Below are 18,765 nucleotides of genomic sequence, written 5' to 3' on the forward strand. Positions count from 1 at the left end.
ATACTGGTGATGAATTTCAAGAATTTCAGTTCATACCTCCTGGAATCTCTCTGAGATACGAACTGGCCAATTAATGCTCACAAAAACCTCATTATTACTTCTTTATTCTTCAGAAATCAACAACTGTCCAAAAATGTCAGTTTTTTCCATCAAACATGGTGTGCATTTGACCAAAACATTTGCTTTTGGTTTTGTTTTTTTGTACTCCAAATGTAGTTCTCATGACAATTGGTGAAGTTTAGGTGCTATATTTTGTGAGACTTTCAAACATTTTATTGTTATAGAAGTGACGTTTAGCCACCGATTTTGAAATTTGACAATCATAATAGTCTAAAATTTGGGCTCTTATATGGGCTGTTTTTGTCCCTTCTGCACTTCTTTTCTATGAAATGGAGTCAAGGATCCAAATCCTAACCAACGTTCAGCAACACCTTTTGCATATCCTGGCGATTATTCTTAACTCTTATTATTAACTCCTTACTGGTTGTATTTTTGTATTTGTTGTTTGATATCCATTACCTGTTTTGTGCAGATCAACATCCAGCTGTCTATTTTACGTTGAAAGCTCTTAGTTTTGTTTTGTTTTTCCACCTATGATAATGGCTAACGAAGAGATATTACATGTGTGCAACCTCATATTTATAACCCAGGGTAAAGAGATAGATATAGATGGTGTTTACATTGTGTTTGCATTGAAAGCAATGGCAAATATAACGTATATAAAAAATAAATATATAAAATATATACGAATAGCAAAATCCATAAAGAGAGACAGACAAAAAGTCAGAAAAAAATTTGCAAAAATTTGCATTTCATTAAAAGAAAATTGAAAATGGGTGTCAATAATTTTGGCACATTATTTGAAAGAAAAATATTTTACTTTCTACATTTTAAAAAGTAGTTTTAAAATATGCCGTTGTTGTACGCCAAAATGAAATAATTTATTCTATTGTTTGACCTGAAAAGTTGAGTGTTTTCATTGGGTTTTTGCAATATTTTTTCAAGGTTGAAAATCATTCAAGAATGATCGACATGCAGTTATTTTAAATCCACTTCTCGACACAGACGGTGCTGCCATTCTGATTGCATTTTTCTTTCTTTTCTTTTTTTATTTTTTACTACTCTGTCGTTTCTCTCTCTCTGCTTATGGTTTAGACTTCTGTGAACAGAAAGCAAGTGGAGAACGTTGCGAAGAAAAAGTTGGATAGCTTGATGAAGGAGTCGAAGATCCGTGACCGCGAGGACCCAGACAGCTTCACGATAGCAGCGCTGCCTCCTTCAGCCAAGCGGGATGAAAAGACAGCCATGAAGGTGAGGGAGTTTACTCTTCATTCTACTTTTCCTTTCAGGGCTGTCTGTGCTCCGATAAAACTTTGAGCACCTTTAAAGCTCAGTGCTGCCGTTAAAAAGCCACATCCTCCTGAAACTTTACAAGAGATTACACAAAATAACATTCATGCTAGAACAAGGAGTTCTTTGTTGTCTCCTCTGGGAATTTACTGACCCCCAGCCAATATGTTTTGGCCCTTCTCCAAGAGATCAGTAGCTACCTTCCTCTGCCAGAGGAGATAATTACTGTACTACTGCCCAAACATGTTGTAGTGGGACTAACCATCCTAAATTCACCCAGTGACTCAGGCAGTTTGCTGTGCTTTCAGTTTCTGTAATGTTAGGATGCAGAGGAAGTTAACAAAAGGATGTAGCGTGTCATTTTTACTGCTATCACCGGGTTAGATTCCAGTGAAATAGTCTCAGATTTCTGTTCTTATCTGACAGGAGTGAAACCTGATGTGTTCTTCTGCTGTTGTAGCTCAAGATTTGATGTTCTGTGCATGCTGAGATGCTTTTCAGCTCACCATGGTTGTAAAGAGTGATTATATGAGTTCCTGTCTATCCTTCTATTTTCCTCTTTGAACTCTCTTATCAACAAGGCATTTCCACCCACAAAACTTTCCGACTGCTGTGTGTGAAAATCTCAGGAGATAAATAATCAAACCATCCATCCATGCCACGATTAAAGTCATAGAGATCAATGACATTTTTTCTTCATTCAGATTTTTCATGGGAAAATTAGCAGAAGCTCTTGACCTGATGATTTTATACACTGCACCGCTGCCACGTGATTGGCTGATCAGATAACTGCATAAACGTGCAGCTGTTCCACTAAAGTGGAAGGTGAGTGTCATGGCAGAATGTCTAAAGGGGAACTAAAATATCTCGAGAGGAAATCTTCACCGCACAGGGATAAAAAATAAAAAAATTCCTAGTTTGCATTTCCTCTCTAGTGCAGGAACTTGGAGTCATATAACATAGGTCATAGACATGTTGGTATATCGTATAAATTTGGTGAATACTGGATACGCTATCCATTCAGTATATTATATTCGGTAATACAATCAGTTAAAAAAAAAAATTCTAAAACATAATTAGAATAAGTTGAAGTAGCTAAGCCCCAGTGATCCTGTTATATTATCAGGGTCAGGAGTTCTCCTATATCAACAACCTTCTTCTCACTTCCTCTATTATTCACATCACAACCCATCAATAGCTAATATTCAGCGAATATCTAATATCATGCAAATGAATGAACATTTTTTATTACTTTTACAGTTGGGAAGGAGAGGGTTTTGCTCAAAGACCCAAAGGTTTAAGCTTGGCAGTGTTGGGATCGCAGTCAATCATTACCTCAAAGCCTTTTTTACATTTACATTTACATGTGTGGCATATGGTAGACGTCCTTATTCAGAGCAACTTATGAAGTCTTGACGAAGAGTCTTGAAACATACCTTCCTTGATACACACCTTAACCACTGAGCCTCTGTGTTAAACCAAATCAGATTATGAAGAAGAAAAATCATTGAAAATGATTCGCTCAATGGTTAGCACGTTCGCCTCACACCTCCAGTGTCCTGGGTTCGCATGTACTTCCTGTACTTAGTGGGTTTCCTCCGGGTGCTCCGGTTTCCTCCCACAGTCCAAAGACATGCTTCTAGGCTGATTAGAGTCTCTAAATTGCCCGTTGTGTGTGATTGCGTGAGTGAATGTGTGTGTGTGCCCTGTGATGGGTTGGCACTCCGTCCAGGGTGTGATGAATGAAAAACAATGTGACAATGAAAAATAAAAATATATAAGTCAATGAGGGATAGATAAATTCACCAACCACTTTACCAGAAACATCTGAACAACTGCTCATTCATGGAGGTAGCAGCAGCAAAAATTAGATATATGTACAGAGGACCAGAGCATCACTTAATGTTCACATTAACCATCGAAATAGGGACTTGGTTAATGTCCTCAGAAAGGCTCTTGTGTATGAATATTGAGAAATTGCTGAATAAAAGTTTCACACGCAAGAGATGTGTTGCACAAGACAAACAAGACAAAAAAAAAACATCAGCTCTGCAAATGGAAACACCTTGTTAACCAGAGAGGTCAGAGGAGAATGGCCTCAACTGGTTGGAGCTGACAGGAAGGAAGGAATCTTTACAACCGTGGTGAGCAAACAAGCATCTCAGAACCTTGAGGTGGATGGGCCATGTCAGCCTAAAGCAGGAACGTGAGGCTATAATGAGCATTGGCGTATCAGTTAACTAGTAAGTGAACATGTTTAAAGCAGCTGTACATGACATGCTGTGTAGCTACTTCATGTTATCAGTAGGATAGGCTGCAGTTGTTTCAGGTTCATTGCAGAGAACTAATTCTGGAGCCAGGCTAAAACCTGGCTGAAAAGAAATGAAATGAATGAAATTGTTCACAGTTCCTTTGATGAAAACACTCATACTGTACAGCTTTGGGGTTCTTGTAACTTTTGTGGGTTTAAATTGCATTTACGGTCCTCATGCTGTTGAATAAAACACTTGCAGCAGCTTAGAGTGACCACAAAATGTTATTTTCAGCAATAAGCAATGGTCTTTCTTTCTTTTCTGGGCATCTGATCTGAACTTTCAGTTCTGTTTCTCCCTCTCAACTTCTTAACACCGAACCTCAGTGATTAATCGTAATGAATTCTCGAACCATTCTGATTGTGTGTCTTCTCTAACAATGAGCGATGGTGTGTAGTTTACAAAATGTCTGCACATCCTTCAGGTTAATGAGTGAGTCTTATCTGGATTGTCATCCAGTATTATAGCACAGTGTCTGATCTCCGCCGACGGCAGTTTTTCCAGCTGAAGGGAAAGTTTAAGTCTTGAGTTTTCAGAACGCTTCTGCCACCTTGAGGCTGAAGGGCTTAAAACAAAAAAATGACAAAGAATGTAATCCCATCGCAGATTTTCTGGTTTGATGGATTTGTTCTTAGATATAGTGTTCCACAAAAACGTCACACTCTACTTAACTTCCTGAAGAATGTGTCTAGTCATGTTGTACCAGAAAAAAATATCTCTGTGTCAAACTTCTACCTGTTACACTGAGTTCTGTAGGAATTCTGGTAACTGTATTTTATATTATTTACACAATACTAACCTAATTAATCATTAAGAGAAAACACACTGTAAAAAAATTATTTTATTTACATAATACTGATAATACATATTTCTCATATGAAGAAAATAAACCATATTTTTTTCATATTTTTTTATTGTCATAGTTTTCTTTTTCTTTTATGTATATTGCTAGAGCAACAATGTTTAAAGGGACAGTGTTTGTTTCCAGGGGAAAGGAGATGAAACAACTGACACGGGAGACGAGTCCAGCCCCAGCACCAACAAACGTCTGGCCCGGTCTTTCATGGGTAGCTTCTCCAGGCGTAAGGTCAGTGTAGATACACAAACACACACTACCAGAGATCGGCCATGGTGCTGATCAGAAGCAGTTAGTGGTTCGTTTATTGTGTTGTAGAAGAAGACGAGCAAGCTGAAAAAGACGTCCAGTTTTGAGGACACAGACACGGACCAGGAGAGCTCGAGCAGTGCTTCGAAAGTCCCGGTACATCACAGCAGGTAGGACTGAAGCTGTGTTTCTACACGCTTGTGTCTTTGTTTTTTGTGTGTCTGTGTGTTCTGATTTGTAGGTTTTTTTTTTTTTCTCAGAAGGAAGAAAACAATGAAGTTGTCCAGGGCTCTGTCTGATTTAGTGAAATACACAAAGTCTGTGGCCATGCAGGATCTTGAGACACAAGGTACACAAAATTGTGTACTAAAATGTTCTTTTTGATATAGCAACTATCGTATTCAGTATATATGCATACACATACATAGGAATGACGTGTGTGCTTGTTTTTTGTTTTTATTTGTTAATGCAACGTCTTTATTTGGTCAAAAACTCTCTAGTTGGTTTTCTCATGAAAATGCATTCATACTTTGTCATGTTGTGACGTCAGGAAGCAGCAGCTGGCTGGTATCATCTCTAAGCGAGACCAAGGCTCACCAGCTGATGCAGCAGAAGCCGGCCCAGTTTGTGCGCTTTAACCAGCGGCAGCTGTCTCGGATTTACCCCTCGTCCTACCGCGTGGACTCGAGCAACTTCAACCCACAGCCTTTCTGGAACACCGGATGCCACCTGGGTATGCAAGTAGGCCAGGGTCAAAGCTGAGGTTTGATGAAATTGCAAATAGCTTTATTCATATTTCAACCTTTATACAGCTAAAAAAAATTACCTTAAAGTACTTTGCAGCAGAAGAACCAAAAACAGATTAAATGCTGTATGTAAATAAGTTGTTAAAAAAGTACAGCATTGACACAATATGTGTAAAAGACTTGTGAAAATTTGTCATCTATATTTTTTGTTCGTTTGTTTTGGATTTTCAAAAAATCTACAATTTTATTTTTATCTTAAATTTTACAGCATGTCCACTGGAGTGGACCGCAAGGCCATTTTCAACCAAACAAAGAATAAATTCAACTTAAAAAAACAAAACAAAATTAATGATCATTCTGGATTCATTTACTTGCTCATTATTGTAGTATAATTTCTATTAAAATATAACGCATGGTCATTATATGTCCATACAATTTACATTTTTAAAAATCCACAACCACTGAATCACTTCATGTGTCTCATCTAATAATTTTCACAAATAATTTCCCCTCAGCTCCTATAACTACATTTCTGAGCAGTGTTCCAATTACCATGTCTCAGGGTGCTGAGCTCCTCTAGTTATCTCCAATATGAAACTCTATGCCTCTGTATATAATGCCCTTAAGCAGCATACAATCATTTCTGCTCATCTTAAATAATCTGCAAATAATACTTTAGATGCTGTCAAGAACTAGATATTCACTATATATTATCTCCATATCCGCTCTCTGTGTCCAAATCAGCAGCAGTAATACATCATTAGTGCTGGACTTTGAAAGGACAGTAGTGTCAGGAGACACGTCTATGTTTAACTGAGCGAAGGACCAAACCACATCCTAAAGATTTTCTTTACTGGTCAAACCAGACCTATTGTGACCTGATAGTTCATTTTCATTTGAAGTATACTTAGAGGATTATTATTATTACAGGATCTGATTCTGATGTTGTACAATATATTAGTGCAGCAGTTCTGAAGCTTTTTTTGAATGTGGCTCTATTTCCAGAATGATAATTCTTTAACAGCATTAATAACTTCAGTGTTTTGTGGGATGGTTGGGTTTGGATAGAGGATCTGAGGCCGTCCAGGCGTGGCTGAGTAGAGCTGAGGAAAAGTTATGAGGCTCTGCACTTGTTCTTGACATGAAATCACTCAGTGTCTAATCAGCAGTCCAGCTGTGATGACTATAAACCACACATTACTAAGCCCACATGATTTCCTCCAACCAGCAGTTTATTACTTATATCATGTTACCAGTAGGTGGTGCTATTACACTTGTATTTTATCCACTTATTCAAAATAAGATTTCCCTCTTGCTACCTCTTTCTGCTCCTCAGGAAAAATTGCTCTGTAGCATATTGTATAATACAACCACATGCTGGTTCTAGTTATCTTCTGATTATCAACCTACAGCAGTATATTTGAAGGAATATGAGGCTCACTACTGTAAAACACTTTCTGAATCATTTTATAGTTCCCTAATGTGTTTGTGTGTGTGTTCCAGTGATTCACTATAAAATTTATTGCTACATATTGCAGTCATGTTAGCTGTGCCTCCTTGTGGTGCAGCGTCAGGATCCCACGCTCTCATTGTCGTGGCCCGGGTTCGCTTCCCGGGAAGGGAGCTAACCCAGCCACTTAAGAGCCCTCTCTCAGTACTGGTCCCAAGTCTGGATAAAATGGGAGGGTTCCATCAGGAAGGGCATCCGGTGTAAAACCTGAGCCAAATCAAATATGCGGACCCAAAGATCTGCTGTGGCGACCCCCAACGGGGAGCAGCCGAAAGAACAACAACAGCCATGTTAGCTTTAGGTCTGATGATGTCCCCTTGGAAAACATTTCCTCAATGTCCACCTCCACCCATACATTTGGATGCTTTTTTCTGATTACTGGGAAATAACTAATGTATGACAATTTTAGTGTATGGCAGAAAAAAATATTTCGAATTGACAGTTCTTTTAGGTGTGTACCACAGTACAGAACAGGATAGAAACAACATAGATGGATGAGACAGTGATTAAGTTGAATTTTGTTGAATGCTAGAAAGAGAAGAGTTGGCAAAAGGGGTGGAACTCTTTTATAATCTGAAGCATATCATCTCATTACAATTATTTATTACAATTAACTGTTGAGTGCGTGTATTTGTGAGATTCAGTCATTAGGGTAGCAGGTATTGGGTACTGTTGCTGGGGGAATCTGTGGCTGAATGTCCTTCAAACCCACCTCAGCTCAGCACAGGGAGGATGAGAAGGATTATCCATAATAGCTTTCATCTTCTCCCTCATTCTCATCTCAGTCCCTGCCTCTACTCTGTTCAGTTCCATCAACCACCACAGAGCTGGATTTCCTCACCAGCTTGCCCAGTTTGTTGGTCCCAGTGCCAACTCCCTGGCACACCACAGCAAAGAAGATAGCGGTGGCTTCTACAGCCTTATTGATGGTGTGACTGCTGAAAAAAGCAGCAGGATAAGGTCTAAAGTGTAAAGGGCTAAATGATCTGCCTAGATTCAGATCGGTAGGTGCTCCACAGTGCAGATTTCAAAAGCAATTCAATACTTTGTTTAAGGCAAAGAAGTGAAATATTCTGCAATGGCCAAGTCTGTTACCTGACCTGAATCTAGTTAAGCATGCGTTTCACATGCTGAAGGCAAAACTGAAGGAGAAAAAAACAAAACAAAGAACAAGCAGGAACTGAAGACAAAGTCCTAGAAAAAAGGTGGCCTGGTGGCGTCTGTAGGTTCCAGCCTTGAGATTTGCAACCAAGTATTAAAAATAACTGCATCTTGAGCTCATATTCAATATTTAATTTCAACTCCTATGTACTGTGACAAACAGCTAAAATAACAATAACTGTATCAACATCCAAATATCATATCGGTTATGAGCATGACAAATTAGCAAAAAAAACCTTTCAATTTATTTAAAAAAAAAATATTCATAAGGTTTCATTTTAGCATTGTGAAACTGGATTATTCTAGGCATTTCAGGTTTTGCTTACTGTTTACTCAGAGCAGTTAATAAGATGAAGAAGAATCCTAACAAAATCTATAAAGTAGTACTATATACAGAAGTAGGTGGAACTATGATCAATACATAATTTGTGTGTGTGTGTGTGTGTGTAGTGGCACTGAACTACCAGTCCGAGGGCCGAGTCCTTCAGTTAAACAGGGCCAAGTTCAACAGTAATGGTAACTGTGGCTACGTACTCAAACCCAAGTGCATGTGTGAAGGTAAGTTTGTTTCCGATAAGTTTATGAGAATTATGGGTTAAGTCATTAGGTAAGTCACACAGTTGTGGTTAATTGCTCATAAGAAATTAGACACTCAGTGATTGAAGAATTTAAATTAGAATTTGTGAGTATTTTTATTTTTACCCAGCCTACTAGGGGCAATATATTCATAGAAACTTCTGATAAATTTTTGTCGCGATAAAATATTTTGATTGTTAAAAATGTCCGATTTCCATTCCGCAACTGAAATGAAACACTGATGTCTCGGTAAAAAGGGTTTAAACTGTATCTTTTCCCAATGGAGAATTATATACTGCAGAAAATATTCACCATGTAATACATAGTATGTCATGAAAGTATTCCCTCATGCATGGATCATTGCACTGGATCTGTAGATATTAACATAGTGAAATAAAACTCAGACCTCACTGCCATCTATGTTTGAAAGCGTCACTTTGAAGGAAAAGTAAAGAACAAATTAGGTTATTTAAAAAAAAAAAAGGTTGCCTTATGTTCTTATAAACATTTTTCTCAAGACACTTTTTCTCCTGTCAGGTCCTTTTAATCCAATGTTAGAGGATCCATTACCAGGAGAAACGAGAAAACAGCTGGTGGTGAAGATTATTAGCGGCCAGCAGCTGCCCAAACCCAAAGACTCCATGCTGGGAGACCGAGGCGAGGTGAAGATCATCTCAACTTCCTGTCCATCCTTTTTCATTTCTGTTCTCTACTTTCTCTTTTAGTTATAAACTTTGAAACATACATTGTAATTTTGTGATGATTGTAACTGGTGCCTTTGTGAAAGTTAATGGATGTAAAACGTGTTTTCCAGATCATTGACCCTTTTGTAGAAGTGGAGGTCATTGGCTTGCCGATAGATTGCTGTAAGGAGCAAACCAGAGTCGTGGATGATAATGGTAAGTGACAGGCTTATAATCAGCTCATTGGGGTTTCATAGTTAACGCTTTTGATGGTTTTAATAGTGCTGTGGTTGTGGTAGTGTTTTACTAAAGTGCTTAAATATGGGTTCAAAAATAAAATGGGTTGAAAACTAAAAAATAAGCGCTGTCTTCTTTCTCTCATATCCAGGGTTCAACCCCATGTGGGAGGAGACCCTGGTTTTCACTGTGCACATGCCAGAAATCACGCTGGTGCGCTTCCTGGTCTGGGATCATGACCCTATTGGCCAGGACTTCATTGGCCAGAGGACCATTGCTTTTAATAGCATGATGCCAGGTATCTTTATTCATTTCTTCACAGCGTGTTCTTACATGCTACTAGATTGCTATGTTTGATAGAGATCTGATCTGGAATGGTTGTAATGCGATGTTTTGATCCTGTTACACAGGTTACCGCCACGTATATTTAGAAGGGATGGAGGAGGCGTCCATTTTTGTTCATGTGTCTGTGAATGACATCACTGGTAAGGTAGGTACTTAGTGGGAAGTGCAGGAACTTGTGGTTGTAGTTGACTTGTGAAAAAGGCTAGTGATTGTACACTAACCTCTCTCATGACTATTGCCTTTCTTTCCTTTCTTGCGTTTTCGGTTATAATGCATGGGTCCTTTTTAATGTTTGGGGAGAAATTCGATTACATTTTATTACGTCTGTTATAAAAACAGTGATAATGTTTGCTCTGTGTTCAAAAACCCATAAAGTCTTAATTATTTTTTTTCAAACATTAATTTTTTTTTTTTTTTTTTACATGATACATTGAAATATCTGAGAATAAAATAAATAGTTTTTTTTGTTGTTGTTTTGGGTTTTTTTTTTATAAACTAATGCATAATGAAACTTTTGTACATAATTATAACACTGTAAATAAATGTAGTAGTATTTAGTATTAGATTAGAAATCTTGCCCATTGAGTCTGTTGATTATCTTGTGCCATCTTTCATAAATTGTCTCAATTTTTCAAGTTTGTCTTTATATAGTTTTCCCTCTCTCTCTCTCTCTCTCTCTCTCTCTCTCTCTCTCTCTCTCTCTCTCTCTATTTTTCGAATCTTTGTATGGTATTTTCCTTCCTCTCTCGTTCTTTCTCCTTCTCTCTCCCTGACTGTTCTCTCTCTCTCTCTTTTTCCCTCTCTCTCTCTCTTTGTGCTTTCAGTGCAACCACCTTAGTCCAAAAGCTGTCTTTAGAGGCAGGAATTTGTTAGGAGCCCTGATGCTGTCACTCAAACCTTCAGGTGTAGTGAGACGCAATCAGCACCTTGCATGTGCCACATGACCCCCTCCCCTTGCCCCTCCTCCCCCCCTCTCTCTCTCGAGCGAGCGACCGAGCCTGTGCTAGCATTCAGCCTTGCCAACTCATGAAAAAAATGAGTTGTGACATAATTGTGACTGCCTTTACCTCGCCAGCATTCTCATTTGACCCCTAAGCAGATCCAATGTCACCATCCGCTGCTGCAGGCACGTCGGGGGGGTTGCATCAGGCACTGCATTCCAGGGGCGACAACGTCTCCTCTTATTTCACTTAACTCAGGAAATTCTCAAGCTGCAATAGGCTCTCAAATGCCTTGTTAGCATTATTTAGGAATTTCATCTGACAGAGCTAAAGGGTATGGCCACATTGTCCCCATACAGCTGTAATCACAGAACAGACATTGGACCATGCTTATTCACTCCCAGTTTTCTTGTTTTGTTTTGACAATGAAGAGCCAGAGGTTGCCAGGTACTCTTTATGATAATCTGTTTTGCCAGAATTGAGCTATCATTAGTGTGTGTTATTATTGTTAATAGTGACTAAGTTCAGATTCAGATTTGTGCAATTAATTAGAACTCAGAACTTTTAATGCCTTTAGTCTTTCTGTCTTAGTTAAATATAACTTTGGAATGGTTGTAATACAATACAGAGGGTTCGATAATTGTTTGGGGTTTTTTTTTTTTTTGATATTTGTATTCAGTGATGTGTGTTTATGTAGCATTTGAGGATAAGATGCACGACATTTTAAGCACATTTCCCCGTGGATCTACTTTGACATGTTTCATGAAATGACCCTGGGTTTATTACAGTCCTGGGGGAACGTACTGTCCTTTCATTCTCTTTTACATATTAAAAATTAATATATTGTGTTTTGCTAAGATTAAATAGATGGAACAAAATATCTTGTTTCAGGCTAAAGAAATCACTGTGGCTTTGGTGCTACGTAGCGCTTATAACCCAGTGTCATTTGTAAAAGAAGTAAATGTCCTCATTACATATGCACCCTAATCTCGCATCTCCATTTCATTAGAGCTAGTTCTGTGTTCGCACTCGAATATATACACTTGAATGTATATCACATAATAGGACTGTGTGTGAAGTTAGATCAGTGTAACGTGGTCCACAGTTTAACAGATCATTTACATTTGTCTTGTTGTTTTGTGTCTGTGCTAACTCTTGTCACTCTCAGACCAAACATGAAACAAACAAAACAAAGCTAAAAGAACAATTCAAAGTCAAAAAGGATGGATAAGTGAAAGAAGAGATAATGCTAACTGGAAGCTAGCTTTCACCTGTTCCTAACGTTGTTAGCATTGATACAGTGTTTCTTTTCATAAACGGATGGAAACTGTATAAAGCAATATTTGAGCTATATATATTTTAGCCATTTTATATTTTATTGTTATTTCTGAACTGTATTCAAAAGTTAACATGTTTAACTTAAATAGTTCAAAGTAAGTATGCTTTAATGAAACTGTCTATTTTGAGAAGCATGATTGTTTCAATCTACTCTCTACAGCATCAAATGTCACAAACTTTTCAGCTTTGCATAAAAATACTGCCTGCTTGTTTTTTGTACTTTTTTCTTTAGTTCGATCTTACAATTTTCACAAACAGCCTTGTCGAGACTTGTTGTTCCTTTCAGTGTCCTGAGATTCATGTGATTTTTTCTATTGTTTGTTCGCAGGCACGGCCAGCCAGCAGCATAAAAGGGCTGTTTCACAGAAATCCAAAGCAAGCTTCTCTAGACAGCCATGCTGCTGCGCTGCACAGCCGTAAGCCCGCTTTTGGAGCCCACCTGCTTCGCCGCACGGCCAGCGCACCCACCAAGGGCCAGCCCAAAGTTAAACGTGGCTTCCCGGAGATCTCCATCGACACCAAAGACTGTAGCTCGGAGGGAGCTAGCTCGGAGCGTGAGTCTGAGGAGGGCCCAGCTGCCCATCCCAACGGGGACCCGGCAGCATCAGCGCGACCGTGGGAGCATGGCACCAACGGGCAGCTCCACCCGGATGATGGTACAGGTAAGGTCAGGTTTGTCCACCCTGAGCCTAGGGCCAAACCATTGCATAATAGGCGGGGCATGAGTGAACCCATGAGGAGAGCCAACAGGCTAAAGTTGCAGGATTCATTGGAGAAGAAGGGTATTTTCACCTGTGTCACAGTGAACAGCTCTGGCAGGTTAGGGATGACATCCAGTTGCATGAAGTGCATGATTGGGACAAAGGAGAGTCCAGACCTGGAGAGGAAAATAGTGGCCAACCTTAAGCAGAGGAGATCAACTGCTATGCCAGAGAGGATACCTTGCTCACCCACAGCTATCCGAAAGATCTCCCCAGAACCAGTTCCAAGACCTAAAGCCCTAGCCTTACCTCGGCAGCCAGAAAGTAAACCTGAGCCTGAAGTCCAGTCCTTTAAACCTACACCACTGCCAAGGGTACGACCAAAATCTAGACAGACGTTGGATATTTCGGACAACCCTGCACCTAGGACTGCCTTCACCAGCAATGCAATCTCATACAGTATACCCCAACACATCCACTCACCTGCAGCTCCAGTTACAACCATACCTGATAGCACAACTGCACTGAGCATGCAGTATGCACCGACCAATTACAGCAACAAATGTATGAACTTTATTCCTATGAATGGAGACAAGAGTATTTCAAAAAGCAATTGGAGCAGCTGTAGTAGTCTGGACAGCTTGGAGCTGCTTCCCACAATGCCACAACAGGTGATGGACAAACATAAGCGTGTTGTAGGGACTCTACAGCGGGAAATGAACACACTGTTTGCCCAGAAAATGGAGGAAATCCGCAGTAAATCACCATTGTTCTTCACTGGTAAGACCATGGTAGCTCCCTGAAGTTGAGCTTCCCATAGATTCCAGATGACTGCAATGAACAGCTACAGATGAAGCATATTTTTGGATAACTTACAAGAATGACACAACCCAATGTTGTGAAAAGATAATCTATTCAGGCCATGGGTGCAATAGTTAGATACTCTAATTCGCAAAACACATCTGAGAGCTGTTCAGTGAAATCCAAACAGAAAACTACCTCATAAATGTAGTAGGTTTAGTAGATCTCCCAAGTTGATTAGTATTATACTTCCTATAGACACTTAGGCCTAGTGTAAACACTCGCTGATGCATCACCTGGTACATTTTATAAGATATATGTATTCATAAATTTATACCAGTGTGTTTTTTTCGATGAGACTGTGTTACTGTAATTGCATTACACAATATATTACGTGCTAAAATAGTGAAATCATCGACATCCTGAGTCGAATCCCAAGTCACAAGTCACAAGTAGCTTATGTAAGCTAATGCTGCCCATCTGGTCTGCATCCCTTGGGGCAGTTAAAAAAAACTGAGAAAAGACTGAGAAATAACTCTGCTTTCTGTCTATTGCATAAACCACAGCCAGTGCAACAGACAAGAAGTAGTTGAATTTATTCCTCAGTCACGAGTGCACTTTTCTGTCACAACTCACATTTAGAGCAGATGGTTTATATTATAGTAGTCTTGTGACATTATTCTCACGGGTGATTTCAGTCTTGTGTCTCCGAACTTCATTTTAATGTGACTAATCTGGGTTCTATTCGCTTCATACACTTTGTTGCATACCTTGTAAAACATTTTTAATCTATTATCTATCTATATAGCATTCACTATTCTTAAATAGTGAAATGCTTGTATGCTCAAATCTTTCCTCCTCGATTAATTGTTCTTCTATATATTGATAGATCCCCTCTGTTTAGGTTTCTTATGCTCTTACTAAATTGCCTGTTTGTTCCTTCCTTCTTGCATGCTATCTTTCCTTAGTGCAAAACTGAGGGCTGATCAAAGTCAGGTAAACTCGCCTTCCATATGCCTGTTTCCAGGTTATGTGTTTTGCTTTTTCAGACTATGAGCAATGCAAAACTCGCCTATCACTTATTTTATACTTTTTTCAGCTTAATAAATTAGTTAATAAATGTTGTGATAAAGTAAATGTATCCCATAAAGTGGCTGCATGATGATCTGTGGTGCGGAGGTGTATTTTTTTTTATTTACCAGCTTGTCATTTTGCCTATGTTAAATTAATATCAATCAAACACAAGTGTAAATTAGTCCTGTGCTGCATACAGGCATGCTGCATGTTTGCTACATCTATGTGTATATGGTGTTGTCAACTGCCTTTGTGCTATATGGCAGAAGGTTATGCAAAAGCTTTTAGAGAATAGTAATGAGACTTTGTTTGCTTATCCTTTCAGATCATTCCACAGTGCAGAGACCCATTCCTTATCTGCATGTCCTGGAATCCATTGCAGAAGAATATCAGCAGAAATCCTCCTCAACATCCATGTGCAGTCCAACCCATACCTCAGAACATTCCACCAGTGATGTGCTTCATTTGTCTCCACCGTCCACAGCAATAACAACTTCTAAGGTAGACAACCATAACCCTGTAAAATCAAATGAGGACAAGCTACCTGTTCCTACCCAGTGTCCCATCCCAAATGACAGTAGGGGGGAGGGTCATTTAAATACATCCCTGTCCATGAATTACCTTGACATTGGGAGCAATAAGCCCCTTGCACCAGAGCAGGCAGTAGGTGAAGAGATGAGTTTTGGCGGAAACATTTTACCGGATGCAACTGTTAAGATTGGACAAACTTTAAAGGCAGAGACTGCGCCTGAGCTTGCCACAGTTAATAGCTCCCAGATGGTTCAGGCTAAAAAGACTTTAATTCACAAGGACATAGAACAAGGTTTGTTTGCTGTGACTAGGACTCCAGTTCGAAGGACCAAAAGTGATGGCCAGGTACGGGCAGTGTGCCCTGTTGATGAGCAGTCAGCAGTGCCTCATGTCTCCATCGACGCAACCATCAACGACCGCCTCTGGTCCAAGCTTGACCCAAGCACTCACCGTGACAGTGTGTCATCCTCATCCAGCATTTCCTCAAATGACACTGTGATTGACCTCTCCCTGCCCAATCTGGCCAGGAAGAGTTTGACCTGCCTCCGAGCTGCTCGGGACTGTCATGACAGCCAAGATTCAATGACCAACTGGAGTTGCCCATCTCGCTCAACAACTACTTCAAGCACGCTTTGTGTCAGCAAGAGCAAATCCAATCCCAATTTGCGGGATGGTCAGATGTGTGAGCCAGTGGACGAGCTTCTTCCAAGACAGTTGGGGAATGAGCATGACAACAAAAGACTTATGCAGCGGCGTCACACCTGGAGCAGGCTGTACATAGAAGGCTTAAAGCAGTCATCATCTGCTTCCAGCAAGAGAGCCACAACTCCTGCACCAAAAGACATAAATGGTGGGTCTAAGTCTAAGAGTCTGGGTGACCTCACATCAGAGGACATTGTATGCAACTTTGATAGCAAGTATCGCAGCATCAGCCGTAGTTTTGTGGTCAGGCCTACCCGCCAGCAGAGGTCCCCAAAGAAGCCCCAGGACGACCTGATGGAGCGGCTAAAGAAACTCACTGATGTAGAACCACTGACGAGCAGTGATTTTACAACCCACTTGCAGGACTCAGAGGCTGACGAAAAGGAGGCAGAGCAAGAGGAGGCACCACCACTGAGGAGGAGCTCATCACGCAGCCAGAGCCGGGTGCGCTATATTGCCAATCGTGCCAGACAGGCCCAGGAAAGGCAGCGTCTGCAAAGCCTCCTCAGGGGATCCAACAGCCCCATCGAGGAGCGTGGAATCCCAGAGGGAGCCTGCAGCATCACACGCAGCCCCTGTGCCACCCTGGACTTGCTGAGCCAGCTTCCTCCAGGGCCACCCCAACAGAGCCCTCGTAGCCCAGATAGTGAGGTCTTTTTTATGCTCCGTCTCTGACGGGTGCACTGAAGGTCTACGAGCAAGCAACACACTACACAAACATCTAATATGAAACACTGTTGGTTTAGGTGGATGATTTGTAACCAACACTTCGGGTAAAGCTGCTAAATCAAGAGGGGTGTACATCAGGCCCAACAAAGAGCATGAAGCATGGTAGATTCCAAAGGTTCAACACTTTTAGAGAGGGAAAGTGCAGTTTTTATAATATGTTTATTGTAATAGAAAAAAACTTTGGGTGCAAAGCCACACTAAATCTCTTGTCAGTTTATTGTCCTAAATGCACTCATTGCTTAAACACTGGAATGTTATACAGATTCTCAAACTGATATCAGTCTTGAATTTTGTCATTTTTAGTTAAACGGCCTGCTGTAGCAATAGAAGATTACATGTTGAACTATTGAAATATTGCTTCTCTCACTTTAAATCGAATGACATGTTTACTGTACTTATTAAAATACCAATGCATCTTGTTGGTGTTTATAGTGGTGAATTTCTTTTTCTTTTCTTTCTTTTTTTTTAAAAAACAAAAACAAACAAACAACAAAAGCATGGAATGTATTTGCGACAGTAATTTATTATTTCTTGGAATTTTTTAGATTTTTTTTTTTTTTCGTTTTTGCTCCTTTTTCAAATTCTTTGCATTAGGCAAAACTTCCTTTCCTACTTTTAGCTATTTTTAATTATTATTATTCATTCAGTTCATATGGCACAGGGCAGTTTTGGCCTCTTGGCTTAAACTTTTGATATTTCAGTTTATGTATTGTATAAAGTATTATCAGCAGATTCATACAGAAATCAAGTCTCGTTTTTGCATGTCAGTAATATATTGTAATCTATTTAGTGTTTCTCACTTAAGGTTTTACATTTTCCACCACTCAGCATGTGCACTGGTCCACATTAGGTATCAGTCAGTGTTTAAGAATTGAGGAATTATGTTGTACACTGATACAGTTGTTCGATGGCACATAATTGGATGGTGAAAGAGCGCATCTCTCACTTTGTACTGTAATGTTTGCACTGTTGTGTCAGCTAACTTTGCAGGAATCTGAGAAAAAATTTTTAGTAAAAGCACATGTACATACAGATGGTGGGTGTGTGTTTTCTTTTCCATTTCCCCCTTCATATACCTCTGGAGACAAACCTAGTTTGAGGTTCACTGTCAAATGCAAGTGTTGAATGTTTTTTTTTTCCTTTAAAATTTCACAAAATGGCCTTAGAGCTGATATATTTAGCTCTTCTGTGTTCCCATATAAAATTACAACTTTAATTTATGTGTACTTTTATGAGGTAAACACTAAATATACACTCCATTATGCTCTTCTCTTATTGTTTTTTTCTGGTTGATTTAACATAAAGGTCAGAAACTCCCATTCAGGATTTGTCACCCTCTCTGAACCATTATGTACTCTTTTAAGTGGCCTCCTTTTTGTCAATGCTCACACTGCCCAACCTTTCCAATACTTCACAGAGAGCTCCCATTGGGAAATAATGTCCTTGCTCTGCACTCGGTGGCTGATCACATCTTCGACCCAAACAGAAATAAATGTTCCTCTGTTCCATCTTTTCAGCACTCCAGCTGCTGGTTTTGACCCAAAGTGCCCACTGTCATGCCCTGGGTTGTTGTATTAGCTCATTGCTTCTGTACCCTTCGCCTCTTCATGCATGATGCCCATAAAATCCTGAAGGATTCGTCTCCGCTTATGATTGACACTTGAGACAAAAGCACAGGAATGCCTGGGACTGCAGTTGCTTTGGTGACCGTTTCTAGTGGGACGTGAGAGACCGGGACCCTTCTGCGTTCCCAAAAACCGCCCTGGGACTCACACGGCTCAGTGAGTGACAGAGATTGTACACTGTTGTCACTCATACAAAAGTCTGCTTCTTTAGCATTCAGGAGGTGCTGCGACTCTGGCCTTTGGATCGTATTTATCACAGTGATTTTTGTTTCTGCCTCCAGGGTCTATCACACGGCCA

The 18,765-nt window shown here is 39.9% G+C and overlaps 1 protein-coding gene across 1 annotated transcript in view; it reads left to right on the top strand.

Annotated features, from left to right (window-relative positions):
- The window catches only part of plch2a (phospholipase C, eta 2a), a 125,468-nt gene extending 107,592 nt beyond the window's left edge, over window positions 1-17,876 (top strand). Inside the window, exons 13-24 of the mRNA XM_058389550.1 lie at window positions 1,156-1,311; window positions 4,651-4,749; window positions 4,837-4,937; window positions 5,028-5,116; window positions 5,318-5,500; window positions 8,635-8,742; window positions 9,298-9,422; window positions 9,575-9,659; window positions 9,832-9,978; window positions 10,091-10,170; window positions 12,633-12,966; window positions 15,206-17,876. Of these exons, the coding sequence (XP_058245533.1) occupies window positions 1,156-1,311; window positions 4,651-4,749; window positions 4,837-4,937; window positions 5,028-5,116; window positions 5,318-5,500; window positions 8,635-8,742; window positions 9,298-9,422; window positions 9,575-9,659; window positions 9,832-9,978; window positions 10,091-10,170; window positions 12,633-12,966; window positions 15,206-16,788 (3,090 nt within the window). The 3' untranslated portion in view covers window positions 16,789-17,876. The remainder of the gene's footprint in view (window positions 1-1,155; window positions 1,312-4,650; window positions 4,750-4,836; window positions 4,938-5,027; window positions 5,117-5,317; window positions 5,501-8,634; window positions 8,743-9,297; window positions 9,423-9,574; window positions 9,660-9,831; window positions 9,979-10,090; window positions 10,171-12,632; window positions 12,967-15,205) is intronic.
- The last annotated feature ends 889 nt before the right edge of the window (window positions 17,877-18,765 follow it).

The sequence above is a fragment of the Hemibagrus wyckioides genome, linkage group LG05 (genome assembly GCF_019097595.1).
Source record: "Hemibagrus wyckioides isolate EC202008001 linkage group LG05, SWU_Hwy_1.0, whole genome shotgun sequence".
Lineage (NCBI taxonomy): Eukaryota > Metazoa > Chordata > Actinopteri > Siluriformes > Bagridae > Hemibagrus > Hemibagrus wyckioides.